At 37.6% G+C, this 15247-nt stretch overlaps 1 protein-coding gene across 5 annotated transcripts in view; it reads left to right on the plus strand.

Annotated features, from left to right (window-relative positions):
- Positions 1–15247, plus strand: part of TTC17 (tetratricopeptide repeat domain 17) — a 156284-nt gene that overhangs the window by 107562 nt on the left and 33475 nt on the right. For all 5 annotated transcript variants that reach the window (XM_077114451.1, XM_077114447.1, XM_077114448.1 and 2 more), the window contains 5 exons: positions 2720–2979; positions 3440–3593; positions 8851–8971; positions 11116–11275; positions 12178–12261. In XM_077114451.1, the coding sequence (XP_076970566.1) occupies positions 2720–2979; positions 3440–3593; positions 8851–8971; positions 11116–11275; positions 12178–12261 (779 nt within the window). The remainder of the gene's footprint in view (positions 1–2719; positions 2980–3439; positions 3594–8850; positions 8972–11115; positions 11276–12177; positions 12262–15247) is intronic.

Below are 15247 nucleotides of genomic sequence, written 5' to 3' on the forward strand. Positions count from 1 at the left end.
AATTGAGACTTTATACATCTCTACCTGGACCATTGCAGTAGGCTCATTAATTGAATTCCCTGTATCTAATCTTTTATTCCATTCGGTGGTGTGTGTGTATGTGTGTAGGATAGGAAAAAGAGAGAGGAAATACATATAATTGTACAAAATTCCAAGAGCAGAAGCAAATTATCAATTTCTTGTGTACCCTTTAAAAACCTTATTTCTTGAAATGTAGATCTAATCAGGTTAGTTGCCTACATTTAAAATTTTCAGTGACTCTGTGTATTACCCATAGTAAAAGTCCAAATGTCTTAGGGTAGAATATGAGGCAGTTCAGTCCCCGACTCCCTCTCCAACTGTACCGCCTACAAGTACAGCAGGAAGTATACTTGTAGGTGGTACATCAGTGAAAGTCCTTTTATCTCTAGGAACTCTTTAATTATGATGTGTATCACTATCTGTTAAGGGGAAGCATTAACCTTTTTGCAGCTAAACAACATGAATGCTTTTCAAATACTAGTAGTAACTGAAAGGAAGTAAGCCCTGTAATCATAGCATTCATATACAGTTCAAACAATACACTAGGGAAGTAGTTACCTACAGTTTCCCTTGGGCAAAAAGAGCCACTTTTCTTTAAGCCCATATTCTTGGCTGGGACCAAATCTATCAAAAACCCTTCCCTGTCCCAGGACCTGGTGCAAGGAATCCCTTGGTAGCCACAGGAGAGGGAAGGAGAGGAAGCTAAAATAAGATGATAAATTCTGTTGCTAACTCAGATGCTAGGCAATTCTTCTAATTAAGTTGCTCTTTGGAGCCCTAGTAACAGCCCTGTTCAGCAGCTTTCCTGGGTTAGCTACTTAGAAATTTTTTAATCAAATTAAGGAGCAGTTACTCTCTGCCAGAAGCTATGCTGAAGACATGACGCCTGCCTTTCTTCTGCTTACTCTCCAGCTGGGTCAGTAATCCAGTAACAAATGACAAGGTAAACCTTGGTGTTTAAAAAGTCTTTATCACTGGCAGGTGAGGGCAAAGGCAGGCGCAGGAGATCCATAAAAACCTCACAAACCAAATTACTCTTGCGTTCCAAAAGTTCATTCTACAACTGTTTGTGACTATTGTATGCCAGTAGTACACTGGCAGCAAGCTAGATAAAAACTAAGAATTAGAACTCTTTGTAACCCTATATTTATACTACTACCCACATACTTTAGGCAATAGCCAACCACCTACTTTTGTCTGAAAATCCTAAAGAAAAAGCTTTTGCAAACCCTTAGTTTACTTTATGGTGGTTTGATAACTTAATAATTTAAAAAGCAATAGAAACTAGAACACTGATTCAGGAAAATCTAAAAGGAAATTTCTTGAAAAGATGTACCTTTTGCAGTCACTTCTTAACAAATTGAAGAACCCTCTATCTTATTCTGGAAAGAAAAACACTTAAAATTTTCTAGTAGTTCTCCCAGCCTGGCAACAGACCTTCCCACTTTCTGAAACAGAAAATAGGATGGGAGATGGAGATGCCCCGGCAGCGAGAGTGGTGCTGCTCACTTACCTTGAGCAGGGCTCAGAGCGTTGTTATCAGGCACATGGCTGAAACATGACAGCCAATCACTTTTCTCCACCCCAAGCCTCCTCAGACATTTCTAAGACATTTCACTATGGCCATACATCTGGTCAATACAGATAGGAGAATCCTGACCCTGACCTTATTAATGCCATCTTCTAAATCACTGGATAAGCCAGAATTACAGCTGAAGATTGTTGCACTGGGATAATAGACTAGCATTTTGTAAGCAAGTGATACAGAGCTCTTGCACTGTCTATAATAAAATAACATTTTGTTATTTTTTTGTACCCCATCTATTTCCAAAAAAGATTGGAGGTGACTTCCATAGAACACATATATAAGATTCAGTAACTGATTTAAAATAAACAACGAAAGTTAAGTAGAAAGGAAAGCATTCTACTAAGAAACTGAGGCTAATTTTATTTTGAGCTGCCTAGTTCTAAGCATAGAGTGAAACTTGGAGCTTTGTGGTAGCCTTCGTTGTTTGATAAATAAAGCATATTGACGTATTTGGAGAGAGAGTTTTTACCAGTCCATTTCACTGAGAGGTGTCCATGGTAGTCTTTACATAAAAGACTTGACCAATATAACAAGTAATATCTTGGTAACCATTTTAGAAAAAATTGTACTAGTTATTACTTCTTATTTCAGTCATTAGTGAAAATGGGAGCCTTCATGTGTAATTGGAATAGTCTTCTTTTAAACAAATCATTGTTCATTTAAGCAATTAAGCAGGTTATGTGGTCTGGAAATGCAGCTATGATATTTCATATGATATTTGAATAAAGCTTGAAGAATCACAAGTACTAAATAAATAACTCACCATAATAAGCTTCATCTTTGCCACCTATAAACCTAGTATCTAAAGCAAGTAGATCATCTTCCAAAAAGAATGCATAACGTAGATGTCCTCATACCCAGCACTGACATAACCTGTGAAGGCCTGCCACTAACTGTTGCTGTTGTTCTCAGCCAGGCTTTTGGCAAAAGCTAGATGACAGAAATATTTTATTATAAATTTTGAATATACTGAATGGTATTTTTATGAAGGTGGGCTGTAGAAGTGCCTCTAAGCGCAAAAACTTTTCTCAGAAAGCAAGGTTGGAGTCACTCAAGTCCTTGAATGTGTGCTATGCAACTTTTAAAAACATGCTTACCCTTGAATTTCAGGTACAGTGGTTGAGGAAAGCAATGGTTCTGATGAAATGGAGAGTTCAGATGAAACAAAGATGTCAGAAGAGATACTGGCTTTGGTGGATGAATTTCAACAGGCATGGCCTCTGGAAGGCTTTGGGGGAGCATTAGAGATGAAAGGGAGACGTCTAGACTTGCAAGGAATACGGGTACTGAAGAAAGGCCCCCAAGATGGAGTGGCCAGAAGTTCTTGCTATGGAGACTGTAGAAGTGAAGATGATGAAGCAACAGAATGGGTAAGAGTTGCTAACTCAATCCTAACCAAACGGTTGAACAGATCTTTAAGAGATTCCTAGTTTACAAAGTGTGATGTTTCAATGGAGAATGTGGCACTACTTTACTCCACGTTCCTGTAAGAGCGTTCCCATTGGAATCGCACTATGGCCTTTCATATTACTTAGGAATTGCTGGGAGGCAGGAGAAAATGGGGTAGGTGTGAAGTCACACTCAAGGCCTGCACACTTGGAATACCCAGTTCAGACATGTAATTTTCAGTTTCTTCTATACACTCTTCTAAGCCAGATTATTTTGTTCATTTCATTGAACATTTTCCATTTAGACCTTTAAGAATTAAATTGAAGAAAAGAACTTAACCCTAGCATAGGATTACTTTATTCTTGAAGCCGCCAATATCCCCAGTCAGAGAAAGACTTGATAGCTGGCCTCATTTGTTCCTAACCTGTTTCCCTTTCTCAGATCACATTCCAAGTCAAACGTGTAAAGAAGCCCAAAGGAGATCATAAGAAAACTCCTGGGAAAAAGGTAGAATCGAATAAAGCAGAAAATGCACATCGTTACCAAGCAAACCTTGAGATCACTGGCCCAAAGGTGGCATCTCCTGGACCACAAGGTGAATTTGAAAGTTTAATATGCCAGTTTCTTCTTTCATTTCTCACAAAGAAGTGTTTGTGACTTGAGATAGTTCAAATGAGAAGGTAAAAGGGCTAAATGAACACAAAAGTAGTTTACCATTGTCTTTTTTGGCTTTTATTCTTATCATGAGCTTAAATATTTTATTGGCTCTTAACCTGACTGTCCAATGTAGCTTATGAAAGTGTGAGTTTGAAGCAGATTGCCTAGGTTCAAACACCATTTCAGCCTTTTACCTCCCTGTGCCTCATTTTCCTTATCTATGGGCGTAATAATAGTACTTACTGCATAGGGTGATTGTGAGTATTATATGAGTTTATACATAAAAAGTACTGAAAATGCACTAGATATATAACGCTCAATAAACTTTAGCTGTTATTAGCAACATTTTTGTATGTCAGCTATCTCTTTAAGCATCGAATAAATGCTTTGGAACATCTCCCAGAAAACAAAATGCTTATGTGTCAAAATTTGGTATGTATTTTCAGTTCATAGTTGCCCTCAAGCCCATCTCTGGATTCCAGGTTAAGGTCCTTTGCCATGAGTCTACTTAACTTTCTTTTCCAGAAATTAAAACATAGTGATACAATTCCTTTAAAAATATATGTATCTCCATTTAAAAAAAAGTTATCTTCACTGCCTTAGACTTCAAAAATTAAAGTTAACTTCATTATTGTGTCCTGTTTTATATGGTATGAGTACATACCAAACCTGAAGGGCACATAATCAGATGTTAAGAATGGGGACAGCTTGACTATATACTTGAATGAACTATGATTTGTGAAAAATATTTAAGGACACCAAAAAGGTCAGACATTTTGTCATGTTGGAAGTGAAAAGTAAACATCTCTACTGTTTAGAGTAGTTAGCATGTGTTAATAGGTTACAGATGAAAGACCTAATTCCTCTAGTAGGCCTGTCTTTTGTATCAAGGAAAAAGATGTTCAAACTGTATAACAACACTATGGAAATGAAAATTTCAATGGATTAAATAGTAAATGTAATAAAATAATAACAGAAAAATTAGAAGAGTTTTTATATATTTTTAAGGTGGAGAAAGACTTTCTAAGGCAAAAGAGAGAGAAAGGATGAAAGAGAGAGATGTATATAAATTTGATATATGATACATGCACAAAAAAAAAAAAAAATTCTGGCACTAGAAAACATGATAAAGGACCAAGAGAAAGTATTTGCAGAATTTATGATAAACAAAGGATATCAATAACCATCCTTTAAGGGGTACTATAAATAAATATGAAAACAGCATTTCAGTAAAAAATGTAAGAAGTACACAGGCAATTCTACCAAATACACACATGAGAAAATGTTCTACCTCACTAGCAATCATAAAACATTACATGAACAATGAGGTGCCATTTCTGCTGATTAGAGTGTCTATAAATGAGTAATACACAGTGAAAGTTAATAAAAATTATTTTGTTTGACTAGATGTATCTGAAAATTTTAAAATATGCCAACAATTAGTAATTTACCCCATGTAAATCAGATTAGAAGTGTCAGAGATGTATGTACACAGATGTGCATCCCAGAATTATTTATCACAGTAAAAATTTGGAAAAAAACTAAATGTTGGGAGTTGCTAAATAAACCACAGCATGTTCTTATTGTGAATTTTGTAGCCAAAATGTTTGTTGATATATTAAATATATATATTATGTAAAAGTAGTTTATAAAATATCATATATAGAAACTTCCAATTTTATAAAATAATAAATATGCTGTATTTCAGCTATACATTTTTTCACATTTCAATCTCTCTCTTATATGGGACTATGTCCTATAATTGATTTTATCTTAAATTAATAATTGGCAGTCTTCTTTCTTAAATCATGTAAATGTGCCCCTTACAGTTGATAGCATCTTAGATTTGATGTAATATGTTGTAATAAACAAGCACATAAAAAGAAGTCTGAAAGAAATACGTCAAAAGGTAGTCATTTCTCTGAAGAAAAAAATGTGGAGCTGTTAGGCTTTCTCAGCTAAGAAAGCTCTGGTACTCTCTCAGTCACTAGGGACTCCGAAATTAATAGGTCAAGCTTCTGATCTTGAGACTTGCTTTTTCTGAAACTTATTACTATAGCAGAGCATCTAAGCCTAACTATAATTATGCCTAAGAGTTACTTCCAGAGAACCTCTTCTATTGCTCAGATGTGGCCCCTCTCTCTAAGCCCAACTCTGCAAGTAAAATCATTACCTCCCCCTACGTGAGACCTGATGGCAACATGAGATATAACTCCTAGGGATGAGCCTGACCCTGGGACCCTGGGATTGACAATGCCTTCCTGACCAAAAGGGGAAAATAAATGTAACAAAATAAAGTATCCGTGGCTAAGAGAATTCAAATAGCATTGAGAAGCTATTCTGGAGGCCATTCTTAATGCAGGCTTCAGCTAGATAATGATAATTGGTACGTTTGCTAAACCCAACCAAAGTAATTCCTATTAACCCCAAAGAACACCTAGGGCTCCATCTGAGATACAAAAGCTGAATGCACTAAGCTTACTTTTCAGAAACCTAAAACCTTCAGAAAGTTCCTTGGCCAGATAAGTCCTGAAACCTAAAGGTGCCAGTATTTCCAAGAACATCATCTAGTTCCATCTCCCTATCCCATATTGTCAACACCCCTTTTCAACATGAAAAAAGTTAGAATGGGTATAACCTCTATTGATGCAGGAAGGATCAAAGGAGAAAGATTTATAACTGAGAATTTAGGATTTAACAAGTGAGTATGACTACTGAATCATTATATTGATATTTCTTTTTAGTCTACAGTGCTTGGAGCAGCTAGAAAGAAAAGCCTGAAATTGTGGCATGTAACTCTTATCAAACTTTGAAATCTGTTCTATAACTGCTTTGAAAAATGTACTTTGAAATTTACTGGTTTTTTGTATGTAAGTTATATTTCACAATAAAAAAGAAAAAGGTGATCATTTCTGCTGAGGGTGCTGATAGTGTTATAGTTGATCTTTTATTTTCCTGTATGTGCTTTTCCATTTTCTAAATATTTTATAGTGAGCCTATATTCCTTTCATAAACAGAAAAATAAAAATCTCTTAACAAGTGAAAATTAAAGCTCAGTATGGTTGAGATAATATGAGAGCACTTAAGCAGCTTTAAATGTGTTCAAATTCATGGGTCCAGGTAGGGCAATGAAGATACTTGCAAATTAGCTCATGGACCGTCATTAAACTGAAAACTTATAAAGCATGGAAGAGGTGCTAGAATACTAGAGAGGTTCAGTATCCCAATTTTGAAATAGATATGGATTCTATCAGCTACCAACTGATAAGCCTCATAATAAATCCTGACAATGTTCTATAACAAATTATTAAACACATAGTTTGTAAGCCTTTGTGGGGGGTGGGCAGTAGAAATCGTGAAGAATCATTGTAGATTTACTGAGAATTAATAGAACTAGTAATGCTTAACTAATTTCATTTCCTTTTTTGGTTAGGGCTACTAGACTAGAAGACCAGGGAAGTGCCATAGACATAATGTAACTGGATTTCAGCAAGGCATTTAACAGAGCCTCTTATGATATCCTTGTGAACAAAATGGAGAAATGTGGGTTCGAAGGCTTCCCACTACCTACAGGATAAAGTCCAAACTTCCTAGTGTGGCATCCAAGACCCTTTACCACCTGGCCTCTATCTGCCCTTCAGCGCCATTCTTTAAACCAACCACGCTCTTATTTTACCTCCGTGCCTTGGCACATGCTGTTCCCTCTGCCTGGGTGCTGAAATATCACTTGTTCTTAAAGTTCAAACTCAGGTGCCCTGTCTTTCTTGGTGCCTTCAGGCAGAATTAGTTGCTTTCTCTGTGCAGTTGTTTTATATTTTCACTCTAGCACGTGTCCTGTTGTATTCTAATGATTTCTGTCTATGTTTACCTTCCTCACTAGACTGTGAGCTCAAGCGCAGGCCCTCTTATGACTGCTCTCTGTATCTCTAGTGTCTTACACAGTTCCCAACCCCTTATAATTTATGCTTAATAAATGTTTCTCAAATGAATTTCTTAAATATAAGAGAAAAAAATGAGCTTTATTGTGAAATTTATTATTTATTTCCTTAATATTAATTTAAACAGGGTTAGTTTGAAACTCTAACTGTTCTTTTCTAGTTTATTAAAATCTAAATCTAAGCCCTGCCTATATCTCAAACAATTTTCTATTGTTGGTAAATTCCTACAATATAAAAAGTATTATACAGAACTACAGGTCTCTTTCCCTTCCATTCCATTGTCATTCTTTCAGAAGAGACAGACTTGGTTCTGCTTTTTTTTGGGAGAACTTAGCCTTAAATAAAGGGCTTGGACCCAAAAGGAATAGCTGTGAAGGACATCAGTAACAGAGTTTTAAAAGCCCTGTGCATCTTTACATGGAAAGGTGACTGGGAGCATGCATGTTAGAGCCAGACCTGGATTTGGATCCCAGCTCTGCCGCCTGCTAGCCAAGTGACGTGGGCAAGTCACTTAATCTCTCAGAGCCTCTGTTTCCTCATCTGAGAAAGGAGAAATAAAGCCCACCTCATGAAGCTGTGGGCCGAAAGCACTTAGCACAGGACCTGACACACAATGCATACGCGTAACTTACATGGTGGCCCCTCGTTCTCATTATCTCCCACCCTGTTGCTTTTCTTCACAGCAGCTCTCTCTACCAGGGCCAGTTTTACTGTCCAGAGGACACTGGCAATACCTGGAGACGATTTTGGTGGTTCTCTCTGGGGGAGGGTCCTATTGGCATCTAGTGGGCAGAGGCCAAAGGTGCTGCTTAACATCCTACAATGCACTGGGGGCCCCCATCCCAAAATATCAGGTTGAGAAACCTTACTTTAGAGAGATGTGTTTCTGCTGAGTACGAGTTGTTATAAAATCATGATGTAAAGGGGTAAAAATTAAGTCTAGTAAAAATGCTTAACATTGAAGGATATCTTAACCCTTATCTCATATTGATCAGTCTTAAATCCAAGAAAGGAATCATTTGTTTTTACTTCACCATTGATCTTTGCAAACATAGCTTTGAGATGATCCTTATTTCTACTGCCTTGGATGACAAGGTTTTAATAGATCTGTAGATAGTGGAAATTCTAAAGACCAGAAGAATAACTGGCACCTCCAAATACCCCAATCAGAGTGACATAATCCCCACAGCATAAGGAACTTTAGGTTCTATTCTTTTGTGATTGTGTTCATTCATGATGTTCCTTCCTTCTTTCCAGGAAAAAAACGTGATTACCAGAGTCTGGGCTGGCCCAGCCCAGATGAGTGCCTCAGACTCCGCTGGGTAGAGCTGACTGCCATCGTGAGTACCTGGCTTGCAGTTTCTTCAAAAAACATTGAGTGAGTATCTGAAAGCCCTCCCTCTTTCGTGGCATTTTGTGAACCTGTGAACCTACTCGCCTTGGGATGCCCTTTTTGACAGCAGCTATTAGAAGAGTCATCCTTCCCAGGGGTTATGGTTCACCTCTTTTCTAACTACAAACCCACAGGTGGACTCAGCCTGTTGTACTAAAGCAGCAAATGTGCCCCCTTCTCAGTCCTTCTCAGTCCTTCTCAGTCCTGTAGCCACACTTTATAGGCTACCCAGAAGTCAAATATAACTGATTTAGTTTGAAGACTTGATTCCCTCTTTTTGGAAGCACAAAACCCATCTCTCAGTGACATTGTGAACTTGAAAGGGAAGGGAGAGCAAATCCTGACTAACACCTACCAAGGTACAGGCTGAGCAAAGCTACCTCACTGATTACTGCTTTTTCCTCTCTAGCTGTTCATTCTCTTTTTGTGGCTTCTCTTCTAACCTTTAAATGTCAAAGTTCCACAGAATTTGCACTAAGCCTTCTTACTTACATCACCTTTATTCAGACTGACCTGTTCCCAGGACTTCAGTCACTAATGATACACTGGTGACTCCCAAAGTTGAATCTCCAACCCAGACCTTCCTTCAGAGCCATCTACCCACTCACCCCATTATAGACCTGACCTCTCTGCCTGGGCATTTCTCAGCTACCCCAAGCTCAGGAAAAACTAAACTCATCATTTTTTTGCCCATTCATCTTCAAAAAAACCTGTTTGATTATTTATTTTCTTATCTTTGCATTCTTAGCAGATAGCAATGATCAAGTCAGAAACTTGGAAGTCATCCTTGACATTTCCTTTCCCTAACCCCTCAAATCCTGTAGATTATCAGTTCTTCTCAGTTTTACTCCCTGAGTATTTTTCAAAGCCATCTGCTTTTTTCCATCTCCATGACTGTCGCCTTAAACTAGTTCATTATCATCTCCTCGTTCAGTAGCCTGATAGCTGGTCATCTTGCTTTATTTGCTCTTGCCTTTTTTCAATTCATTCCTTCCACAATATTCAGAATTCTTCCTCAAATTTAAGTCACATACTTAAAACCCTCTAACTTCTTACTGTTCTCTATAGTGGGCTGCGAACCCCAAATCTAACCCCTGTTTTTGTTTTCATCCTCAACTCTGCCTCTCTGTCCAGTCACAGACTTCCCATCTTTTTTTCACCTGGTTAACGTGGACTCATCCTTCTGGTCTCAACTTAAATCTTATACCCTCAGAGAACCTGTTACTAATCACCCCCTCGTCCAGCAGTTTAGAGGAACTATATACCATCCTATAGTGTACTGTCATTATACCATGTTTTTATTTCTCATAACTTACCACAACTGTAAAAATAATTGAATCATTCACAAGACTAATGAGCTCCATAATAGCAAGGACTATGTATGTTTTGTTAATTATTATAGCCCTGGTGTCTCACATTTAATAGGCTCTCAATAAATATTGAATGAATGAATAATTTTCCTAATATATGGGAAACTTTTTAAATAGCTGGAAGTAAAATTTTGTAAATGCCAATTTGCCATAGCAGTGCGTGTAATAGTCTATAATGTTAGGCTGTATATTGAAAGGAAGTCCCTGCATCTTAATCATAGATGCAATACACCCATACCTGTATTAAATTTACAGTGTAAGCTCCAGGTAACATTTTGTGTGGAGACAAGTGTACCTCTTCATGTAGAGGGAAAGTAAAAGATAGCCATTTGAGGGTTTTGTCACTGGTGTGCTCTGGGAGAAGAAATCCTGGAGGAATACCTGGTTTAAAACCTCAGTGAGAAAAGGTGGGTAACAGCTGTGGGCAAATCAAGCACCAGAGTGGATTGAAAGGAGGCAGCGTGGGTGTGGGAAAAACACTGAGTTCAAGATTCAGATCCCAGCATTCCCATTTTTGTCTAGAGTACAATCTCCATTTGCACATTCAGCAAACAGTCATTGCCAGGCATTGGAGTCCTTGCACCTGGGACAGAAAGAGGACTAGACTAAAGAACTTCTAAAATCTCTCCCAGTCTGAGATTCTGTGGTTCCAAGCATTCCTAACAGCATTTTGAAGTTCTGGTCAGCTGGTCGTTCACGTTCTCTCTCTCCCCACCCTCTCAAATTCTCAGTGGCTAATTTGCCATCTCCATATTCCAGCATCACAGAACACATAGACTTTGCCACCCCAATACAGCAGCCAGCTATGGAGCCTCTTTGCAATGGCAATCTCCCCACGAGCATGCACACCCTGGACCACTTGTACGGGGTTTCCAACCGGGCCAGCTTACACTACCCGGGGGAGAGTCAATTAACAGAGGTGAGTGCTTTGTTCAGTTGGCCTGTATTTTTTAGCCTGATTTTTTTGCCTGTTTTCAGTTGTCTGTCACGGAGGTGGCTTTCAGCCAAGCTTAATTTCTTTCAGGCCCTGGAACTGAGATTATGCTCTTTGGTATGACCAAGAAATCATAATGTGATTCACTTCTCCAAGGTGGGCAGCATTCTGCCTTGCCATCAGACTGAGGCTCTTGTGAGAAGTATTTGGGGCAGTTGATTCTCCTGTTGGCATTTTTAATAAGAAGGAAGGAAAAAGGACAGACCCAGTATATATGTATTTTTATATATGCATATGTATGGTTAGCAAATAATTAGAAAAACAAGCCACAAATATCCAACAATAGAGGACTTCTCAAATAAATTTTGATATAGATATAAGTTAGTATACAATAAAGCCATTAAGAAAGATGTAGTAGCAATATACTTGTTGGCATGAGGAAGCTTTTAGAATATATCATGTGAAAATGTAGGTAACAAGAACAATATATACAATATGAGCCGATATTTTGTGAAAAAAATATACATGTATATGTGTATATGTACATAGAAAAATATCTGAAAGATATATATAAATATATTAGCAGTACTTGTATCTCAGTGAGAAGATTACTAATAGTTTTTTCTTTTATCTCTATTTTCTAGTGTTGCAATTAGAAATGTGTTTTATATAGCTATGAAATCTTTGCTACGTGGAAAGGGTAGCGGTGGGCATGATAAAATAACCCCACATGTGTCTTACGTAGCATACCTTGCCAGCAGGACCACAGCATGTATCTCAGAGAAGCCATTTGCCTTTTTTTATCATGCCCACCTCAGTGTCAGAAGTGTCATCTACATCCTGCCTCATTTCATTCCTCTAATCTGCCATCTTCCTCCCTATTCCAGGTATTACAGAATCTTGGCAAAGACCAATATCCCCAACAATCACTTGAACAAATTGGCACCCGAATTGCCAAAGTTTTGGAAAAGGTAAGTCACCCTGCAGGAATGCTGAAAACCATTGCCTCGACTTCTGACTTCTTTTCCAGAGTATTTGCCACTAGGTGGCTCCAACTTCTTTTTAGTTACTAGCCCTTGGGGAATAAAGGGATAACATGGCATAAGCCTGCGCAGAATGTCACTTATCCTTTACTTTTTCCATCACTTGGGTAGTATTCTTTTTTGTTGCTTTACTTACCTTCCATAATGAATCTTGCCAGTCAGTTTTCTCTTCTTTACTCCAGCAAAGGTGTATGGAGGTGGTGGTATTGGGAACCGTGGAATCTAAGTACATGAAATAAGTTAGGTGTCCTTCCTCTGGTGGCAGAGAATCCTGGCAATTTGGATAGTAAATGGAAAACATACCTTGAAATATTTTCTTTTTCCGATACAAAAGAAAATCTTCATTAAACTGCATTTTCATACAGCATATATCATTGAGGGCCTCAAAAACTGCTTATTCAGCTCTGTGTGATATTATGGTAAACAAGAGATTTTTTTAATTAATGTAATTATTTTATGGTTATGGTGAAGAATCTCTCCACTTAATTACTATATAATACTGAAGAGGTGATATAACATAGCATAGAAATTATGAGAGTCAATTCATCTTCCATTATAAACATGACAGTATGAGATAAATTACTTCTTCTAGATATCTCCCATGGAAAGATCACTAGCAAATTCCATTTGTAGTGTAATTAGGACACTGATATGACCCCTAGGCTAAAGAAAAAAATAGTAAGCATTGCCAAAAGCAGTTCAAATTGACCCAGCCACACAGAATGAATTATAGCTATAACAATTTCAAAAAACATCAGCAGAAACCCACTAACTGATGGAACCATCCACAAATAGCCCACCCAGAAAAATCCATTGGATTTTGAATAATAAAACAAAACAAGCCCAACACTAATATAAAAATATAAGAAAACAGTAGGAAAAAGCAACAAAACTTACTAAAGAACACTTGGCAGAAAAATATTTTCAATGACAATTCAGACAACTTTTTTGCTGTGAATTTAAAAATCATTAAACAGTTGCCTCTGTGAATAAATATCACAAAGCTAAATACAAAAATGTGGGGGAGAGATTATCAAAGGATAAAAAATAGGAGATAGAAAACAGAAATATATGAAACCTGAGTAGGCAGAGGAAAAACAATCACAGAAATGACAACAAAATTGGAAGGAGCTGCAAGGAGAATAGATCACAAACACAGAAAAAGACATAGAGGATAGAAACAAGAAAAGTAACCAAAATAAAGTTAAAATGATTTGAAAGAAAGTGATAAGAACATTTTAAAACTAAATTCAATAAATTTTTGCAGAAATAAAATAAGACTTGATTAAGCTTTTCTCTAAAATATATTTATTTGAATAGGCAATACTGCATGACAGAGGAAACTGATCAAGAATGGTCAGCAGCAACATATATTCAAGTAAAATTATTAGAATTTTAAAAGAAACAAGGAGTTTTTTACTTGTGCTTATGACATGACTCATTAGTCCCTCAAAAGGACACTTTTATTTTGGAACAACTGTATCCTACTTATGACATTCTTTTTGAATTATTGCTGGTCACCCAAAAAGTAGAGTAATCTCTAAAGACCTCTTCCCTTCACACACACAAAAGTGAAATGTGGCCCAGTTGATACTAGGGTCGAGCTTCGGGAGGCTAGTCCGCCTCAAGGTCTTGTGGATGTTGATGAACTCTCTGAGTACTGGCCTTGAGCCAGTGACGGGGAGCTGAGTCTGACTCCTCCACTGAACTGAGACCACTGGAGGGGGTTGAAGCGGTCTATGGTTGAGGTTGCCCATCCTTTGAATACGTAAGGAGGAAGATGCTTTACAAAGACAAGCATCCCCAGTATGGGCCTGTGGACTCCCACACATAAGATCAAGCAGTGAACTCACATTAATAATCATTAAATACATGAGAAGACAGTACAACATAAGAATGAATTAGCTGTAACACCAAACAACAGTTTTAGACTCCAAAGGAGTTCATATATTGAAATTGTCAGATAAGGATTTAGGATATTTATTTACCAAAAAAAGAAAAAATTTTAAGAAGGATTCTGAAAAAATGGCAACAGTGGTGTTGAATTTTTTTAATTGTCCAGGATCTTATAAAAACAGAGCATTTAGGGTGCATAGGTGATTCAGTGGTAGAATGCTCACCTTCTATGCAGAAGACCTGGCTTCAATTCCTGGACCATGCACACACACCTCCACCACCACCACCACCCCCCCAAAAAACTAAGCAATTAGAATAGCAAAAGCAAAATTCTATGAATAACACATAAAACAAAATCAGGTAATAGTGTGTTCCTGCAGTCCCCAAAGTATGAGCAGGGAGAGGCAGATTGCTGAGAGCTATACGATCTGTATTGTGTAAGCATCAGTGTGGAAGAAAACAAAGGGTGGACAACACAACCATAGACCAGGGAGGCAGCAAGACTCTAAAACTCCTAATCATTGGAAGATCCCAGATTGCCATTAGATATATCCACCAAAAAGTGTAGGGGAATGAAGGACAACATCCAAAAGTAGGAAGGACTTTGCAGTGTCTAGTGCATCAGCAAGTGCAAGGAAATTGCTATGTTTTTAGGTGCTAGAAATGTCTGGACCCTATATACTCTTGAAACGAACAAACCAAAGCTCCCTTCCGGGACAACATTACAATGAAGAGAAACTACTGGAAGAAGAATCCAGATTGAGTGCATCAGGGACAACTGAGGCCAAGGGAAAAAGAAATCTAGATAAAAGTGGGGTGAAGGGAACAGAGGAGACACATCTCAGAAAGTAATGACATGTTTTTTGTTGCTTTGTAAAAACAACAAAAGAGGGAGTTCTAAAGCCAGGTAGCTAGAAAAAGCTATCCTAATGCATAGCTTCCTCCAAAAATACAGGAAAATTAATTTCACTTAAAATTCAGCAGCAGAGTTTGTTTGGATCTACTGCTGAATGTTTTG

The sequence above is a fragment of the Tamandua tetradactyla genome, chromosome 8 (assembly GCF_023851605.1).
Source record: "Tamandua tetradactyla isolate mTamTet1 chromosome 8, mTamTet1.pri, whole genome shotgun sequence".
In the NCBI taxonomy this organism is placed as follows: domain Eukaryota; kingdom Metazoa; phylum Chordata; class Mammalia; order Pilosa; family Myrmecophagidae; genus Tamandua; species Tamandua tetradactyla.